This window comes from Pan troglodytes, chromosome 2, assembly GCF_028858775.2.
Source record: "Pan troglodytes isolate AG18354 chromosome 2, NHGRI_mPanTro3-v2.0_pri, whole genome shotgun sequence".
Taxonomy (NCBI): domain Eukaryota; kingdom Metazoa; phylum Chordata; class Mammalia; order Primates; family Hominidae; genus Pan; species Pan troglodytes.
Window position 1 is genome coordinate 152,507,437 of NC_086015.1, and position 19,362 is coordinate 152,526,798.

The 19,362-nt window shown below is 38.2% G+C and overlaps 1 protein-coding gene across 2 annotated transcripts; it reads right to left on the reverse strand.

Moving 5' to 3' along the window:
- Positions 1–978: 978 nt before the first annotated feature.
- Positions 979–16,299, reverse strand: TM4SF18 (transmembrane 4 L six family member 18). Of its 2 annotated transcripts, none has more exons than XM_009446668.4 (6): positions 16,073–16,299; positions 15,769–15,962; positions 12,893–12,982; positions 7,438–7,580; positions 4,719–4,899; positions 979–2,701 (listed from the first exon to the last, which is right to left on the reverse strand). In XM_009446668.4, the coding sequence occupies exons 2-6, from the start codon at positions 15,943–15,945 to the stop codon at positions 2,690–2,692; spliced, it is 603 nt and encodes a 200-aa protein (XP_009444943.1). In that variant the 5' UTR covers positions 15,946–15,962; positions 16,073–16,299; the 3' UTR covers positions 979–2,689. The 2 variants fall into 2 exon arrangements, with proteins under 2 accessions (XP_009444943.1, XP_516814.2); XM_516814.7 differs by having other exon boundaries at positions 979–3,955; positions 16,073–16,296.
- Positions 16,300–19,362: the final 3,063 nt, after the last annotated feature.

Here is a 19,362-nt window from a genome sequence, read left to right on the forward strand (position 1 = left end):
CTTGACCTAATTTTAGTGTGCATATAGAATTCCGCCCTCAATATCTGGAGAAAACATATACTTTTACAGCACATAGAACATTTACAAAAAGTAATCATAAAATAAATCTTAAAAACTTTCAAATTTTCGGAATCACACAGACCACTTTCTACGATCATAATACAATTAAGTTCAAATCATAAAAACATAACATAAACTCATATGCTTGGAAAGTTTTTTGTTTGTTTGTTTGTTTGTTTGTTTTGAGATGGAGTCTCACACTGTCATCCGGGCTGGAGTACAGTGGCACAATCTTGGCTCACTGCAACCTCCGCCTCCTGGGTTCAAGTGATTCTCCCGCCTCAGCCTCCCGAGTAGCTGGGATTACAGGCGCCCACTACCATGCCCGGCTAATTTTTTTGTATTTTTGGTAGAGACAAGGTTTCACTATGTTGGCCAGGCTGGTCTCGAACTCCTGACCTTGTGATCTGCCCTCCTCAGCTTCCCAAAGTGCTAGGATTACAGGCATAAGCCACTGCGCCCAGCCATATACTTGGAAATTTTAAAGCACATTAAAAATCTCATGGATCAAAAAATAAATTATAAAGAAAACTAGAAAATATTTATAACCAAACAAGGAAAATGCAACATTTTAAAACTTGTGAGATTCAGCCAAAGTGGTAATTAAAGAATGTCTAGTCTTAAATGCTTATTTTAAGAAAAAAAGAAAGTTAGAAAATCAATAAGCTAGGTATTCAATTTAAGAAGTTAGGAAAATAACAATGAGATAGAAGCAAGGAGAACAGTAGATAAATAATAAGTGCAGAAATGCATAAAACAAATCATTCTCAATCAGGATTAGCTCATAATACTCTCAGAATTAAAAAGTGGAAAGATTATTTCTGGAAAGGGTAAGAGAAGGCCAGTCATATACATACCTATATATATTTTCTATTTTAACTCCTTAAATGAATTTTACAGAAAGAATTAGAGGACCATTGCTTTTTAAATGACATTTATTTTTTCTAATAATTCAAGTACATAACACATTTTCAAAGGGAAATTTGAAAATACTGAACAATGTAAAGAAAAGAGATAGAACTTATAGTCCTATCATTAGGAGATAATTATTAAGTATTAACTTGTGCATACTTATGCTTTCTTTTTTCAGCCTATAGCATCTGGTCTCCCATCCAAGTAATAACCTGGATCAACCCTGCTTAAGTTTCCAATATTAGGCATTTTCAGGGTGTTGTGACCACAGATGATGTAACTATTAACTTTTAAATATTTTTCTGGTCTTTACATATCTGAAGGTTTATACATGTCTACATGTAATTATATGGTTACTTAATTAAAAATTTGGGCTCAAACTGCATACATATATTTGGTTTTTGAGTTTTTTTCCTTTTTACTTTGAATTCACAAGGATATAAAACACATATTCAGCTTTTTTTTACTTAAAATTGCATGATTAGCATATACTCTTCAAATATAGAATATTTGGTGGCTGTGTTAAAATTTAATTTTCCTGATAGAGGTATCATGCTGCATTTGGCTGTACCCCTGATGTGTCCAATGCTGTGGTGGAGTCATTCAGCAAACATCTATTAACAGTCCATTCAATGTACGGTGCCATGCTGAATCTAAACAAGAGATAGACAGTCTGAAAGTATATAACAAACTGATGAAGTGGACCTTCCAGAAGTCTGTTTACAAGAGGGCTGAGGAGACTTTGAGAGAATTTTTAACAAGATGGTCCTGGATGTGACTAGCTTATGGACTTGATAGAGAAATCCTGGGCTGTCAGAGGGGAGAGGTCACTCTGAGTACAACCTGGTGTCTGTAGCTTGGGTTTGCTCTTGGTCCAAGTCCTTCAGACCTCATATTTAAGTTCTTTGGAAGGTAGAGTGTTATTGAATGAAGCTCTGTAAAACTCTGGAGCCTAAGCATCTTTGTCTTAGCATCCCTCCAACCCAACATCTAGAAAAGGGAGACTTCGGTTGGATCATTTTAGTTGCAATAAACAGAGCTGCACTGATTTAGTGGGGGGTTTACTGAAATGATCAGCACAGTGACAAAGAAGAAAGACTATCTAGGAATCCAACAACAGAAACCAGGCCTAGGGTATTCTGTTCATTATGGGCAAAGGCAGTTTTAGGAGCTTTTGGAGTAGAAGTTCATGTATCTTCCTTTTAATATGATACCATTATTAACATGAACCTGACACTCTCTGAATGTTGGCTTCCTTCTTCATCCTTTAATCATTTTTTGATGGTAATGCTCCGGTTGCTTCATTCTTGGCTTCCTAGTTCAAATTCTTATGCTTGAATAACCACCAGTCTTGTTTGGACTGTGTTTTACTCCAGGATAAGTCAGAGGCCATTAGCAAGACAATAGGCTGCCCATGACTCTGGGGCCTGCCCCAGTTCAGTCAGCTGGGCCCAGAGCATGAAGGTCATGCAGTATATAACATGGCTTGCTTTCAAGATGCTTGTTTCAGCAAAGGCTGTGAACAAGGCTTAAAGGGGTCTGTTGGAACAGCAGGCATCAAGGAGAAAGATATTCTCTTCCGTAACCCCCCAGCCTACTCCCTGGCTTTGGCACAGAGCAGGTGTTGACAGACCATTGTTGACAATGTCCATGGAGGAGACAAATGGGGAAATGGCAGAAGTGTTGAGGCCCAGTGCACCTGTGATGGAAGCAGTGCTCAGCAGGGTAACTACAGGAAGCAGAAAACCTGGTATGAGCATTCAACACTGAGTGCCTGCCTACTGGCTTCACTGTGTGCTGGGTCCTATGGATGGTGGGAAATATATAAGATGTGGCTACTGTTCCCGAGGAAGACATGGCATGTATAGGTGGAAAATTTGTAAGTGTTCTACTTTTTAATTACTTTAAAAATAAATATAGGTACTGGTAACTCCCCCTGACACAGGTATTGACTGGTCAGTGGTCATTTTCTCTTGCCCATTGAGCATGTTCCCTAGCTGCTCACTTATTTTAAGGCTACCTCTTCTAGTCCATCACACTCACCCTCAGGAGTCAGAAAGGAAGAGCAAGAGTTTAGATTGTATAAGTTTATATAAAACTCTTTTTGGCTCATCTATATCACTACTTTCCTCATTGAATGTTGATGGAAGTGTCATTTCACGACGTTTGCAAATAATGTTGAGGAATGTGGAAAGAGCATATGCCTGAAAGTTTGGAAAAATAAAAAAATTTTAATAGTGAAAATATGAGTTTAGAAAATATTTATAGTAAAACATATTCAATAAAGAAATCTTGGAAAATATAGAAAAGTGGGAAGAAGGGTCATCAATGCCCCAAACCAAGCATAATTGGCATTTTGTTATATTTCCTTTTAGATTTAGTTTTCATCCTAAACTTTGATTATTAGTGTTTCATTTGCTTTAAATACTTATATAGTAAACATGAATTTGTAACCTGCTTTTTGATGTAGCATTATTCATAATTTTAAAAACATCATTTGTAATGACTGTAATTTTACAACCATGTAGTACTCTTTATTTTTTATTTAATTTTTTTAATATCAGAAAACATTTACAGTGTGTACCCCTCTTTACTTAATCCTTCCTCTGAATTTAGAATTTTGGGGTGTTTCCAATTTTCCAGAATATTAAATAATGTTGCAATATACATATTTGCATAAAGTTTTCTCTCATATTCTTATTTACTTCCCTAGTACAGATTCTTGGAAATGGATTTGTTTGATCAAAGGGCAGAAGTATTTCTGAAGTTTCTGATGCATATTACTTAAAAAACATACTAAATGGAAGGGTGGTATACTTGCATATGCAGTGAGGACTGCAAATTTTTCACAAATAAACACCAAATGCAGAAAGCACCATCATTTCAATATTGCCCTCAAGTCTACACAGTTGATATAATATTTAGATAGATGGCCATGTCTTGATAATGGAAAACATTTTGTCCTTATTCAAATGATTCCAGGCTATAGGAAAAAAGGAAAAACAAAGTGATTAAAGTTATAAACTTGGCTTGATTAGTAATCCGTAATCCAGGTAGCAACTTAAACTTATATTTCATATTCAAAATATGATAGAACAGAAAAAACATCTCTTAAAAATTGCTAGGAAAGGTATTACACATTCTGTTGTTAAACAAAATACAAGCCATCTCATTCATAATTTTTCTTCACTCTGGACTTCTTGATAGCAGTTTCAACCATAACTAAATTAACATTAGTATTTTAGCAGACGAAGTAGAAGTAGTTTCAATGGGATAAATACATATTTCCCTTCTTCTTCAAAAGCACTCACTATGCGCTCGAGATAAAGGTTTGTTAGTTGAATGTAGCAGCATTCAGAAGAGAAGTTATTTCAATGAGATAAGGTTCTGAGCCTTTGCTTAACTTATGAACAGGGAAATTCTTGATAAATGGTAAAATTTCATCATGCTTTGAGTTATCTCTATGTAGAATACTAAAACTTTGCTCATTCAAAACACTTATGAAGCCTTACCATACAACAAGAAATGCAGATTTTACAATTACTGAGTTGATTCAACCCTTATAGATAAGCCAAGACACATTGGGATATCAGAAAAAATTGAGATATTAGAGCTTGAATAAAGATGAGGGCAATAGAAATGGGGGGTAAGTGATGGAATTCTAGAGTCTTTTCAAAAAGCCTCATTGAATCCTGGGAAGTGGGGGAAATATGGATGAGCTACAGGTGCCCATGAGAATCTGTTACCTGGAAGATCACTGAATAGCTTCCACACAGTATCTTGGATAGTTGCATGACTACTCTGATGAGGCAGATGATCACTTGAAGCCCACTGAGGGTTATGAGAATGGAAAATAAAATGATGTTCCACTCCACAACATGTGCAGGTTCCAGGCACTGAATCCATATGCTAGAATCTGTAAGGAAACTGAGAGAGACCCATGGCCAAATCTACATACTGGGTCCAAGGAAGAAAGCTACAAGCATTTGTATGTTTGAGAAATTACTGTATAACTAAAATATATAGTTATTAGATATGAATTAATACATTTTAAAAACCATTCAGATACACATATTGGACATATCTTATGCATAGCACTGAGCTAGATACTTAGTGTGTTATAAATGTTGTGCTTGCCTTATCACCCCCATGGCCTCTTTGTTTTTCTTTCTCCCTCTTCCATTTCTTTCCTTTATTGTTTTTTACTCCTTCTTTTTTACTCTTTCCTTTTTACTTCCTTTTACTCTTTTTTTACTCTTTTCCTTTTTACTCCTTTTTACTTCCTTCTTTTTTACTCTTTCCCCACCTTTATTTATTTTCTACTTTCTAATGCTCCAGGAAATAGAGGCACTCTGAGAATTTCTTTATATTGTTAATGGCTCTTGTCTCCAATGGGAACGAGCACTGAATATGAAGTCAGAATTCCTGTATCTGGATCGGCAGGATGTTGAGCAAAGAACTTTACCCCTCTGGCCTCCAGACTTTTTTTTTTTTTTTTTTTGAGATGGAGTCTTGCTCTGTCGCCCAGGCTGGAGTGCAGTGGCGCACCTTCGCTCACTGCAAGCTCCGCCTCCCTAGTTCATGCCATTCTCCTGCCTCAGCCTCCCAAGTAGCTGGGACTACAGGCACCTGCCACCACGCCCGGATAATTTTTTGTATTTTTTTAGTAGAGACGGGGTTTCACCGTGTGAGCCAGGATGGTCTCGATCTCCTGACCTCATGATCTGCCTGCCTCGCCCTCCCAAAGTGCTGGGATTACAGGCATGAGCCACCACGCCTGGCCCTCCAGACTCTTATCTTGATAATGGGGTTAAAATATCTAACCCCAGAGTTATTGTGAATATTTGGTAAGAATGTGTATACAAACAGTTTGGAACCTGTAAAGTACAATACAGATGTGGTTTTCTGTTAAATTTCCCTAAACCTATCTCATACCCCCATTTACCCCTATCTCCATCTCAGCTGCCAGGGAAATGAGTCCCTCCAGATCCCTCCTCTAGACTGTTCCTAGTACATGCTCTGCACAGATCATCTAGCAATTTAAAACAAGATGACTTGCAATGTTGCAGGAAGTCAGGGACCCCAAATGGTGGGACTGGCTGGAGCCGTGGCAGAGAAACATAAATTGTGAAGATTTCATGGACATTTATCAGTTCCCAAAGAATACTTTTATAATTTCTTATGCCTGTTCTTACTCTAATCTCTTAATCCTGTTATCTTCATAAGTTGAGGATGTACATCACCTCAGGACCACTGTGATAATTGTGTTAACTGTACAAATTGATTGTAAAACATGTGGTTTGAACAATATGAAATCAGTGCACCTTGAAAAAGAGCAGAATAACAGAGATTTTTAGGGAACAAGGGAAGACAACCATAAGGTCTGACTGCCTGCGGGGTCGGGCAAAAAGAGCCATATTTTTCTTCTTGCAGAGAGCCTATAAATGGATGTGCAAGTAGGAGAGACCTGAGGGAGAGTCATGTTTGCTAAGAAAGGTCATGGTATATGGCACCATGTAAAAATCTTTAGAATGAAGGCAGCTACAGTCACAGAAGCAGCTCTGCCGTGTAGGCCTAGATGCACATGTAAGACCTCAGATGAACATGGGCCTTGAACAATAAAGCTAATCATGGAGAGTTGAGAAGAAAATTTAACTTCCCCCAGTGAATGGTACAGACATTCCCTCATTTTACTCCATTAGAATTCTGGACCTCTTCTGTATTTCTTTCTGGGCCCTGCTACCTCCTAATCTGCATCCAGTGCTGGGAACCCAATAAGCCCAGCACAGTGCCAGTGTGAGGCATTCTGAGATCCGGGATTGGGTTGTGAGACTCCTGACTGAATTACTAGCCTTCTGAGCAAGGCTACCTCTTTAGACCCTTCTCCAGTATAAGCTGCATAAGCTCTGGCTCATTCCACAAACTACTGCACCTAATCATGTTCCTGGACCTCAGACTGCACTTTCCTGCTCATCCTGCCTTGTTCTATCTCTTTATCATCCCTCCTACTATAGCCCTGAGTGGCACCATCCAAGAGCACCATGGTTTCTCTCCTTCTCAAGCCCTTTCACACTTGTAACAGACCGTATGTCCAACCTGGCCATAAAACAAAACTGAGTTCCTGGATCCACCCAGGCCATAAGCTCCAGCTGTTACCAGACCAGACCATAGTAACCACACAACTTTAATCTGAGGTATGGGAGAAACACACCTTTCATTTGGATAGCTCCATGACAGCCTCAAGACATTCAATGAAAATGGCATTAAAAGACTGAAGAAAAAAATCTAAACAAAGATCTGTGCAAGAACAAATTGGTCTGGATATTAGTAAACTAACAGGAAAATTCTGCACTAAAACAGCCACATGGAACCCCAAAGTGATCATGGAAAATGAGCGTGAGCTTGAGCATGAGGCCAGGTGTTTCTGATTTTCCGACCTCCTTGGTTTGGGGAATTATTCCTTACCGTCCAGCAGTGCCTTCAAAAGCATACTCCCAGCCATCAAGGGTGCGGCAATATGGCCCTTGGACAAGACCCAAGGCAGAGATGACCAGGCAGTATCCAGAAAAAGCAATTCCAAGGGAAGAAAAGATAATTGACAGCAGTGTCTAAATTAAAACATAGAAGCAGGTTAGTACCATAGAATGCGACAAGGGGATATTGTGGATAAATTATCAGATAGCTACATTCCCCTATTCACCCAAGCTCATGCAGTCTATACAATACTAAATGCCCACATAGAAATAAAAAAAAAAGTAATCCAAACCTATTTGATCTTAAAAATAAGTTTTTAAATAACGTTTAGTTTGGCATCACATAGAGGTAACTAGGTAATTTACTAAATTTATTCTTTCCTTGTGGAATTTTGATATCAAAATAATGATCTCCTCTTATGAAAATGCAGTGAAGGATGTGATCAATCAACCCATAACTATCTATTGAAGACCTGTTATTTTCTAGGTAGAGTGGGTTCTCTAAGAATTATAAGCTATGACCTCTGCTTTCCTCTTATAAAGATATTAAAATATCTTTACAAGAATATAAAGGAAAATATCAGGTATAGTATTGATATTTATATTCATATTCAAGTGACGGTAGGATTGATGGAGAGGGGGATGTTTTCATTTGAGTAGAGAGAATGGGTGTTATTCACAGGCAGATCAGTGCAACCAGAGTTGTGAGAAAGTAGGTTTAATCTAAGAGGGGTTTATTCAGATGAGTGAGGAGAAAGGCTCTGAAGACAGATTGACATGGTACTAACGCTGGGAAAACAAGGTTGATAGGACACAATTCAGCCCTTGAGTAGCTTAAAAAGTGAGTACAGCTTGGCAGATCCAGGCCAGAGCTGGCCTTGAATGCCAGCTTAAGAAATCTGGACTTTATCCTTCAGGGCAAGGGACTTCCCTCCTCCCAACCTTAAAAAATGTCAAATCTACAAAAAAATTGAAAGTATAGTACAATAAACCCCTACATATCCTTTATCTAGAATCACCTACATGAATATTTTACCATATTTGTTTGTGCTTTCTCTCTTTCTCTGTGTGTATGTGTGTATATATTCATGCAAAGTATATATGTACACCTGTACATATATATGCATATGTATTTATTATGTGTTTTTGTTACTGAGCCATTAGGTTGCAGACATTATGATATTTCACCCCTAAATATTTCAGCATACATCTCCTAAGAATAAAAACATTCTTTTATTTTGTAACTTTTAAATTTTTTTTGTACAGGATCCAATAAAGGTTTATGTACAAGATTACATCTCTTTAGTTTCCTTTAATTTACACTAGTCTTTCTGCCTTTTTGTTTTTTGGGGTGTTAAACTGTTTTTAAGAATCCCAGACAGTTGTCTTGTAGATGTCTCACATTCTGGGCTTTTCTGATTATTTTCTCACAATTGAATTCAAACATTTTAGCGAGAATACTTAATGGGTGTGGTGTACGTTGTGGGCCTTTCATGCTAAGGGTGGTGCTAAGTTTGATCTCTTGGTTAAGAGTATCCTTCAGATCTCTTCCCTGGATAGGTACATTTTCCTCTTGGCAATTAGTAAATAACTGCCAAGGTGATGCTTTGAGACAGTGTCATATTCTGTTTCTTAATAACATTTCAACTGATGGATTTAGCATCCACTGATGATCCTCATATTCATTGATTACCAGCACTGCGGTTCCAATGTGCTGCTTTCATAATGCTATAATTTCTCTGCATTTATGTTATCATTTTTTCTGCACAGAACAACTTCCATTTCCCATTCCTCTCTCCTTTGCCTCTGTCTATATTTTCTGGACTCACGGATCTTCTAATTCATTGTGCTATAATCCATAAATGCGATTATTCTTTTAGATGCACAGATGGTCCAAATTCGGCCAATGTGAACATCCCTGTAGGTCAACTCCTATGCCCTTTGACAGACTCCTGTCATTCTTTGAACATTTTCTTGCTTTCTGGCACAAGATGTTCCAGGTTCATTTTGAGCTTACCCTGCCATAGACCCGGAAGAAGCTGGGGTTTTGTTGTTGTTGTTGTTTTGTTGTTGTTTCTGGGTTGTAGTCTCACTCTGTCACCCAGGCGGGAGTGCAGTGGCCTGTTCATGGCTCACTGCAACCTCCACCCCCTAGGTTCAAACGATTCTCCTGCCTCAGCCTCTTGAGTAGCTGGGACTACAGGCACGTGCCACCACGCCTAGCTAATTTTTGTATTTTTAGTAGATATGGGGTTTCACCATGTTGGCCAGGCTGCTCTCAAACTCCTGACCTCAGGGGATCCACCTGCCTTAGCCTCCCAAAGTGCTGAGATTACAGGCATGAGCCACTGTGTCCGGCCAGAAACTATTTTTTAAACAAGTCTTGTAATTGGTTTTTGAGCAGGAAGTGATACGCCTAAAATGTGCTTTTGGAAGATTGCTCTGGCAGTGGTCACACAAGCTGGAAGTAAGAGACCTCAAAGATAAGGATCCAGCTTGGAGACAGATGCAAGTTGAGGTGACAAAGACACACATTGGAGGAAAACACATTAAGGAGGAAATGAGTAGCTGGAGATGAAAAAAAAAAATACAGAGTTGGGGCTTGGATAAAAAGGAGACAGAAATAAGGATACCAAGAAGGGTTATTTGGTTTGGGGGAAAAATTAGCTTTAGAAATGTTGATTGCAGGGTGAGAGTAGGCAGCAGAATAGTAACATGCAGTAACCAATTGATAATAAATTCAAAAGCTGAGACCAGAAAAAGTAAGACCAACAAACCTGTGATTTTAGGAATAAAAATCATCTCAATAACATTTCTTTGTTTAAAATTATTTTACTGAGTATGACATTAATATATCCTCTTTATGGAAAACTGGAAAAAATATTCACTGGGAAGATCAATGAAGAATTTCTTCATTGGGGGAAACTGGCAACCATAGCATACACACACACACATGCACACGCACACACCACAATCTAATGAGCGGATACCATTGCACTATCAAGGTAAGCCTCAAAATAAAGTAGGAATAAGAATTTGAATCATAGTTTTCTTTTCTGTAAACTGTAGATGATGTAGACAGGAATGGTACCTATGTGACAGGGCGATTTCAAAAATAAAATATAATAAAATATTAGCTATTATTTCAAGTGCCCTTATTTGGCCAATATTTGCTTTCCAGGAATAATTGTCCAAGAATTTTGGCAGAAAACCAGACTCCATGTAGGAATGGATAGTGCCTTAGTTCCTGCTGCTATAACAAAAATACCTTAGACTGAGTAATTAATAACAGAAATTTATTATTCACACTTCTGGAGGCTGGAAAGTCCAAGATCACTGGCAGATTCAGTGTCTGGTGAGGGCTCATTCCTCATAAATGGCACCTTCTGTGTGTCCTCGCATGGTGCAAGGGAGGTAAGAGTACTCCCCTCAACCCCTTTTATAAGGGCACCACTCTCATTCCTGAGGGAAGAGCCATCATAACTTAGTCACTTCCAAAAAACATCCCACCTCTTAATATCGCCACAGTGAGAATTAGGTTTCCATGTGAATTTTGGAGGAACACATTCAGGCCATAGCAGATAACAACCAAGAAATGAATCAATTTTTATTACATTTTGGAAGTTACAAACTGATGCAGATTCAATTTTTCCCACAATATGTACTTTGTTTGGTTTAAATGAAGATTAATTGCCAATATTTTACAATTGAAAAGTTTTACATAAAAATCCATATTTTTACTTTCTACTGAAAACTGAGAATTATTGCCCTACTTCATCATGGCAACAACTGGCTGGACTTCAGTAGCAGATCCTTCTCCTCCTTAGATGGAAATTGTGCTCTGATGCCTACCAGGCTCATTTAATTCATTTATGTCACACACATGGCTTCTGGGGGCATTTGAATTGGGACTTCTCTTCTAGTACTTACCTTGAAAAGGCCAAAAAGGGAACCCGGAGAATCCTCTCTTTCTTTCTCCTGCTGTTCCCAATGAGATGTCAGTCATCTAATTTAATGCTGATTATAAGACCCTTTTCAGACTATTTCTAGCATCTATTTGTGCTAGAAGTGCTAATAGTGAGTTAAGGCAAATTGAACATGTTAATTTTTATTATACACTTAATATCACATATATTTGTTTTCTAGAAATTCTCTGAGTATCATAACTTGAATCTATACCTGAATTTATTATCTCCCCTAGGCAATTTTGAAATGTCTTCCATAAGTATATTACAAGTAGCTACTGGAGGATGACTGAGTCAACTGGTCACACACACACACACACACACACACACACACACACACACACACACACACAGAGTGTATTTTAAATTTTCAATTCTTCTCCATAAGGGACACAGTACTAAATAAAGCAACGAATTTAATTTTTAAAAGACATTGGTCAAAGAAAATTTGCCATACAATCTTGACTACGCATTGAAATATCCTGGGGAGATTTAAAACATATCCACGCCCAGGTTGTACCTCAGACTAACTAAATCAGGGACTCTGGGGATGGGATTTAGCCATTAGTGTTGTTCCAAGCTCCCAGGTGATTGCAATATGAAACTAACAGGTAGAAGCACTGCTGCAAAAAATGCCTACCAGATATCATCATAAAACTCCTAGCTAATAATCACTTGTTCTCTTTGAGCCACAAGTGCTTCATCTATAAAATAGGAGCAATAATGACTTAATTCACTGAGTAAATGTGAAAGAACTATAAAGTACTATGCAAGTGTGAATAAATGATGAAGAGGAGGAAGAGGATGAGAAGGAGAATGGTAGAAATGCAGGAGCACTGGCTTAGAAAATGCGGTTGTATTATTCACCCTGATACTATTTTAATTATTTTTCAAGTGCCAACTTAGAAAATGCACATCACATACACCCAACAATATGGATGAATCTAAAAATTATTATCCTGGATGAAAAAACCCAGATAAAAAAGACAAATATTGTATGATTCCACATATATAAAATACAAACTAATCTATAATGACAAAAAGTAAATCAAAGGTTAATCTCTGGGGGTTGGCAGAAATATTCTGTTATCTTGACTGCAATGGTGGTTTCATGAGTGTAGTCAACTGTTAAAACTCATGATATTGCATACTTTTAATGGATGCCACTTATTATATGTAATTTAGCCCTCAATAAAGTTTGTAAAGAAAAAATAGACTAATGGAAACTCAGTTAGGAAAAAAAAGTATTATTTCCTAATTTTAGGTATCTTTAAATGCTGATTTTCTGAAAGTGCATCAGTAGAACAAAAGTGGAGGAAAGACTAAGCAAAATGGAAGATGATCTTGGCAGTAAACTCTTGATCTCTGTACTGTACTCAACAGTAGTGAGGGTATAATACTGTCAATATTTTTGTGTTTCTGAGTGAGAGGAAAGAAAGCTGGAGCCCACTCAACCATCCTCAAAAAAACTGTTGCTCTTACCACATATTTTTTGCTGCAGTTTTCACTCTGGCAACATTTATAGTTGTTATTATTCTCCAGTACCAGAAGAACTGTTGTTACTATAAGCATCTATAGGAGGGAAGACATAAAATGTTAGCTATGAAATGCTAGTTTACATTTGTGCTTATAATCAGAGGACAGCGTCTTCAAGCGTAGAGTCTGGGGTCAGGTAGATATGGATTTGAATCCAAGCTCTGTCACTTTCTAGCTGTGTGAATTTGAGACACCTTCTGTATAAAATGGTATCAAGAGATTGTCACGAGTTAATATATGTGACATTTTGAGTATAGTGGTTGATTCATAGTGACTGATAAATGTTAGCTATTATTATCATGGTTAGCAACCATCAAAAGCTAATGATTAAGGAGAAGTAAATGGATGGACAGGAGAATACCACCCTGGGCAGCAAAACCTGCCTTTCTCAATGACTCAGTTGTGGAGAACCAAGGAAAATCATTCAGCAGGCTTGGTAGTTTGCCAACCTCTCTTCATTTACTGTCCTCTGGGAATGGAGGTGAGAGGCTCAGTTAATCTGAAACCGTATCTCTTTAAAGTAACTTCAATTTCCCCATGCATTCAAACCATCTCAGGTTTAAATTGTTTCAATGTGTTTTGTCTGTATCAAGCCAACAAAGTGGGAGAATCAATGCATCTTATTTCCTTTTTTTAAATTTTATTTTAGGCAAAAGGCCAGAGCTCTGGAAAGAACATGTATTTCTTTACCATTATAATTTCATTATAATTTCTGGTTAGACTAGATACAGATCATGAATTGCTTATGGGAAATTCTCCACCCATTTTTTTACTCTCACTATTTAGGACTGAATCCCACAGCTGAGTTCACTGTTATTTTACTCTTCGTAGCCAATGTTTCTAGTTTCCAAATTTCTTCAGCTTTCATTAATTTTTTTGTTCATTTAATTATTTACCTATATTCTTCTCCTTTCTCCTGAAAGGATTTGATTCAGTTATAGTAATATATTTTAATAATTTCTGGAAGATGAAAAAAATAGAGAACAGGTTTCTTTTCCTAGTTTTAATTTTTACATGGAATATAAGCAAAAGAGTCCTATATTCCCCTCCTTTCCACATCGTTAGTTATGACAGATTGAAAGAAATTCTGGTCTAATCTTAGTTATGTCTTGCAACTCTTCCATCTATTGCAATTGCATATTGAGGGAAACAATGATGAGACAAGGCCAAAGCATAGTAACCAGCTTCATTACAATATTGATAGAGATAATTTGACCTAGAGCCTGTAGTCTTATTGCTCAGGCATCAACTGTTGAAAGAGACACTGCCTTCTTTTTTTGTTTTAAAATATAACTGCAATATAGAGGAGTCAAGAATAATGGAGGTAAAATACACATAATTCCACCACCCTCGTGAGTCTTCATGCATTTATTCCTGGTGTTTTCCCACATATGTCTATTTGACACAGCTGCAATAGTAATTTACCCACAACGTTATTGTGTCTTTTTTCACTTAACATGAAATAATGTGCATTTTCCATGTTGTTACATCTTCATAATTATAATTTTCACCACTGTATGAAGTGAATGTACCATAATTTATTTTGCTACTTCTCTGTAAGATGCTTCTTCTAGTTATTTACTATTATACCAATGCAGCCACAAACATCTGTACACATAGCTCTTCCCTTATTTTGGATGATTTCATCCGAAAAAATGATGAGATGTAGGATTACTGAGTCAAACGACATAAGCATTTTCATGGATCTTGATATATTATACCAGACTCTTCCCGAAAAGACTGACATTTATTTGTAGTGCAGCCAATATTAGTTATGTACTTATTTCATAGCAACATCAATAGCATTGGATATTAATATTTTAAAGTTTATTAATTTAATGTGCAAAATGAATAACTAAATGAAAATTGCTTTACAACACAGCTATTCAAATATAATAATTAAAAACCCCTAAAAGATGTAGAAATAGATTATAATGAATTTTCTTCTACATTATTGGTGGTCTGATTAGCTTACAGTCCATAATGCACTATTTTTAGAAATGACTTAACCAGGAAATTGTCTTTTCCTCTGAGTTGCCAACATGATTTACTATCAGTTTGTTTATTTTTAAAGAGCACAAAGTCATCAGGAAAACGTTCATGGATTCTTGCCATTGATAATTCAATTTACTTTTCAAAAACTCCCTCCATTATTAGGGTTTAATGTAGGACTATTTTAATGATAACACAGCTCATTCTTTAATAATCATAATTACAACAGTCACTGGCTATCTACTACATGTCAGTCTCTCTCCTGGGCACTTTATATATATTTTATCTTTCAAAGTAAATGCCATTATTCACATTTTTCACATTAGAACACTGAGGCTCAAAGATACTGAGTAACTTGCTGAAGGTCTCATGGAACAAATGACAGAGCTTAGATTTACATGCAGGTTTGTCTGAATAGCCAAGTCTCTGCTTTTTTTTCATGCTGTCCTAATGCCCCTTCAAGCTAGAAAAACATGAGTGCAGACAGAAAATCTGTTCTAGAAAACAGTAATGCCACTGAAGATCAAATAGCTTAAATTGATATGCAGGGTTCATGAGAACATACTGTTTTTACAGGCCAGTGTCCCACAGACTTTCATTAGGACTAATTTCCTGCATTACTGAAGCTGCATTGCTGAGCAGCTTATTGAAAACAGAGCTATGTCCCAAATCCTAGCAGATTACCTGCCCCTTCACCCCCATCCCTCTTTCAAATCCTACACCCAAGATTAGCAGAATGATTTTTCCATTATTCATTACTTTTACTAGTTACAAGGTAAGTCTCAATTACAACTCCCCCTTCTCTCCCAAGTCTCCAAATTCATACTTACCATGATGCCTGAGAAACAGATTCCTTCAAAATACCACACGTAGTTGGTGAGTTTATTGCTGGATGCATAGGAAGTTTGCCCATTCGGGAAATACAATAATATGTTCACGATTATACTCCAAAGTGCAAGCGGAATCAGCAAACAACTTAGGCAGCCTCCACACTTCCGAGACCCCATTTTGCCCTGCTTAGAACCTGCGGGAGATTTCAAGAGTATACAGTCACAGAAAGTCTATTTTTCTTCTTCCTACCTGAACTTTTCTCTCTCTCTCTCTCTTTTTTTTTTTTTTTTTGAGATTACCTACCACTTCCAGGGTCAGAGCCCTTCACTTCATATTCATGAGGAGACGGGGAATTGGAATATACCCGCAGCCGACAATCTCAGTGTGAAATACTGGTTTACTGTTTGGAGAACAATAGACAATGATCAACAACTGAAGAGCTGAGCTGGTCTTCATCCTGTGCCAAAGGAATGCGGTGTTTTTCACTGCTTTTTAAAATAAGTCATTTTCCTCTGGATTAAAGCACTGAAGGCTTAACCCTGACCCTGTGTTAAGAAGGAAGTTGGGGTGGGAACTGGAATTGAATGTAGCAAATTTCATCCAACAGTGGAGAGAGGGTTAAAGAGAAAACTACCAAGGAGGTTTATATTTAGAGCTTGATAGGTTTGTTAAAATGTCCTGACTTTACCCTCTTTATGTATCTGTCTTTCACCTAGTGTGCTTTTTGTGTGCACACTATTCACCAAGCTTTGTTCAAATTGCAAGGGATACAGAAAGGACTGAGAAAGTGACTGGTGGATGAGAAAAACAAAATATCTTGGTTAGGTCAGTACAGCTTTCCTTCCAAGAGTTTGCATCTATTATCTCTACCTTTCTGTAAAATCATAACAGAAATGAAGGCATATTTTTCCTACTATTAAGAAAACAAAGGTAGGGCTGGCGCAATGGCTCAAGCCTGTAATCTCAACACTTTGAGAGGCTGAGGCGGGTGGATCATCTGAGGTCAGGAGTTCGAGACCAGCCTGGCCAACATGGTGAAACCCCATCTCTACTAAAAATACAAAAATTAGCTGGCATAGTGCTGGGCACCTGTAATCCCAGCTACTCTGGAGGCTGAGGAAGGAGAATCACTTGAACCTGGGAGACGGAGGTTGCAGTGAGCCGAGATCGTTCCACTGCACTCCAGCCTGGGTGACAAAGTGAGACTCTGTTTCAAAAAAAAAAAAAAAAAAAAGAAAGAAAGAAAGAAAGAAACTAGCAGTCCAGGTTCCAAAGAGGTTTCTTGGCACCCCCTTGTGGATATGGTTTTTTTTTCCCGCTAGTGCTTTTGATCTAAGTGCATCAAAAAATCTGGGCATTAGACGTTTTTTCCAGTCACATAGAAGCAGCATAAAATCATATTTACTAGAGTTCCTGGGATGACTGGGAAGAGAATAACATTGTTGGTTGAGCATTCATTGAGCATCTCTTATGTGGCAGGCACTGTGCTTGATGTTTTAAAAGGTTCACTCTGGCTGCTGTGTTGTAAATAGGTGGTAAAGGGTGTGGAGGAGATAGAGATGAGTTCTGAAGCCATTTCCACCATCCAGGTAAGAGATAATGATGACTCGGATCATGATGGTAGTAGCAGCAGAGGTGGTAAAAGGAAGCTGGATTTGGGATATATTTTGAAGCTTGTGCCAACAGGATTGGTGGCAGATTGGATGTGGGTATAAGAGAAAGAGAGAAGTCAAAGACGACATCATTTGGGCCCGAGAAACTGGGAGAATAAAATTGTCATTAACAGAAATGAGCAAGTCAGCTGAATGAGCAGGGTTGGGAGAAGAGGAATGATATGGTCAGTTTCGAATGTGCTAAGTTTTGAAATACCTTTTAGAAATCCAAGTGGAGATGTCAACTAGGCAGCTGGATATGCAAATATGAAGTTCAAGGAAGAGGTCTGGGTGACATATAAATGTGACAGTTGTCAGCATATAAATGGTATTTAAACCCATGAGACGCTAAGGAAATGCATGTTGATAGAAAAGAGACCCAAGGACTAAATCCTGGGCAGCCCAGGACTGAGTTTAGGGACATGAGAGGAAGGCAGAAAGGATACTGAGAAATGGCCAGTGAGCCCAAAATGAAGATCAGGAGCTTATTCTCAAAGGTGACTTTCTAAGAAGAAGAAGGCGTGATCAACAAAGTTAAATGCTGCCAAAGGGCACATCATACGAAAGAACTGAGAATCGGCTATTGGGTTGAGCAACGTGGAGGTCACTGGTGGCCTTCATAAGAGGAGCTTTCTTGGTGAGTTAGAGATGAGATGAGAGTCCAGCTGCAGTGGATTCATGAGAGAATGGGAGGAGAGAAATTGGAAATAGATGAGGTAACTCTTTTGGAGAGTTTTGCTGTAAAGGAGGGCAGAGAAATGGGGCAGCAGCTAGAGGAAAAGTAGAAGTCAAGGGACAAAAATTAATGGAAAAAATGGTAGCATATTTGTATACTGTTGTGGGAAGGGGTATGAGGGAGGGTAGGTAGGTATTTACCATAAAGGAGATAAAGGAGAGAATTGCTGGCACAGGCTCCTTGAGTAGGTGAGAAAGGGTGGGAGTGTGTGCACAGATGGAGGAGCTTACCTTAGATGGCAGCAGGGCAGGTCAGTGTCAGCTACAGAACAGAAGGAGAACATAGCAATGGGCTTGGAGGTGGTTAGTGGGAACTTCTGTTTATTATACTTCTGTTTTCTCAGTGAAACAGGAGGCAATTTTATCAGCTGAGAATGAGGATGGGGAGAGGGTGTTAAAGGTTTAAAGGAAGAGAGGAGAAGTTCAAACACTTGGCTTGGAAAGTGGGAGAATGAACAGACTAGAGAAATGTGGCAGGTGCTGAGGGACCACTTGAGTCTGTGACCGTGAATGGATAGTGAGACTGGACAGGAGACTTGGGTATTTTTCCTAGTAAGGTTCAGTGGCAGAGATGTAGCCAGCAAGTAGGAAGAAAGCTGGAGTCAACCAGGATTGGGACTTTGCCAGGCAGATACCATGAAGAGAGGGATGGGCAAAGGATTCAAGAATGTATGCAAGTGAATGGTTATAATGATGGACTGTGGAACTTAAGCTGAGTAAAGAGGGAAGTAAGGACGTGAGGGAGTGTGAGAAATAGTAAAAGAGGCACTGGATTTGTAAATTGTGTGTTCCAGTGTGGCTGAAAAATTACTGTTTTTAGGTAACACACAGAGTGAGCTAGAAAGAGAGGAAGTAGTGATTGAGAAGTGTGATGCTGGAATTTGAGATTTTAGAGATGTTTCAGGAATAGGTGAAGAAAATGTCTGGAGGTGTGTTATGGGCTGATCATGTCTCTCCTAAATGCATATGTTGAAGCTCTAACCCCCCATAATCTCAAACGTGACTGTATTTGGATAGGGCCTTTAAAGTGGTGATGAAGCTAAAATGAGGACAGCATGGTGGGGATAATCCAATCAGATTGTAAAAAGAGGGAATTTGGACACACAAAGAGATTCCAGGGGTGCAAAGAGAAAAGACTGTGTGAGGACACAGTAAGAAGTGGCTATCTGCAAGCCAGAGAAAGGCCCCAGGAGAAACCAATCTGCC

What these genes read in the sequence shown, in the direction of transcription:
- TM4SF18 (XM_516814.7), bottom strand. Translation starts at nt 15,945, where the DNA reads ATGGGGTCTCGGAAGTGTGGAGGCTGCCTAAGTTGTTTGCTGATTCCG. An exon ending in TCTGTTTCTCAGGCATCATG is followed by an intron (nt 12,983 to 15,768) that starts GTAAGTATGAAT and finishes TCCCTCCTATAG; the next exon opens with ATGCTTATAGTAACAACAGT. An exon ending in TTTGAAGGCACTGCTGGACG is followed by an intron (nt 4,900 to 7,437) that starts GTAAGGAATAAT and finishes GGTCTCTCTCAG; the next exon opens with TTTCCTTACAGATTCTAGCA.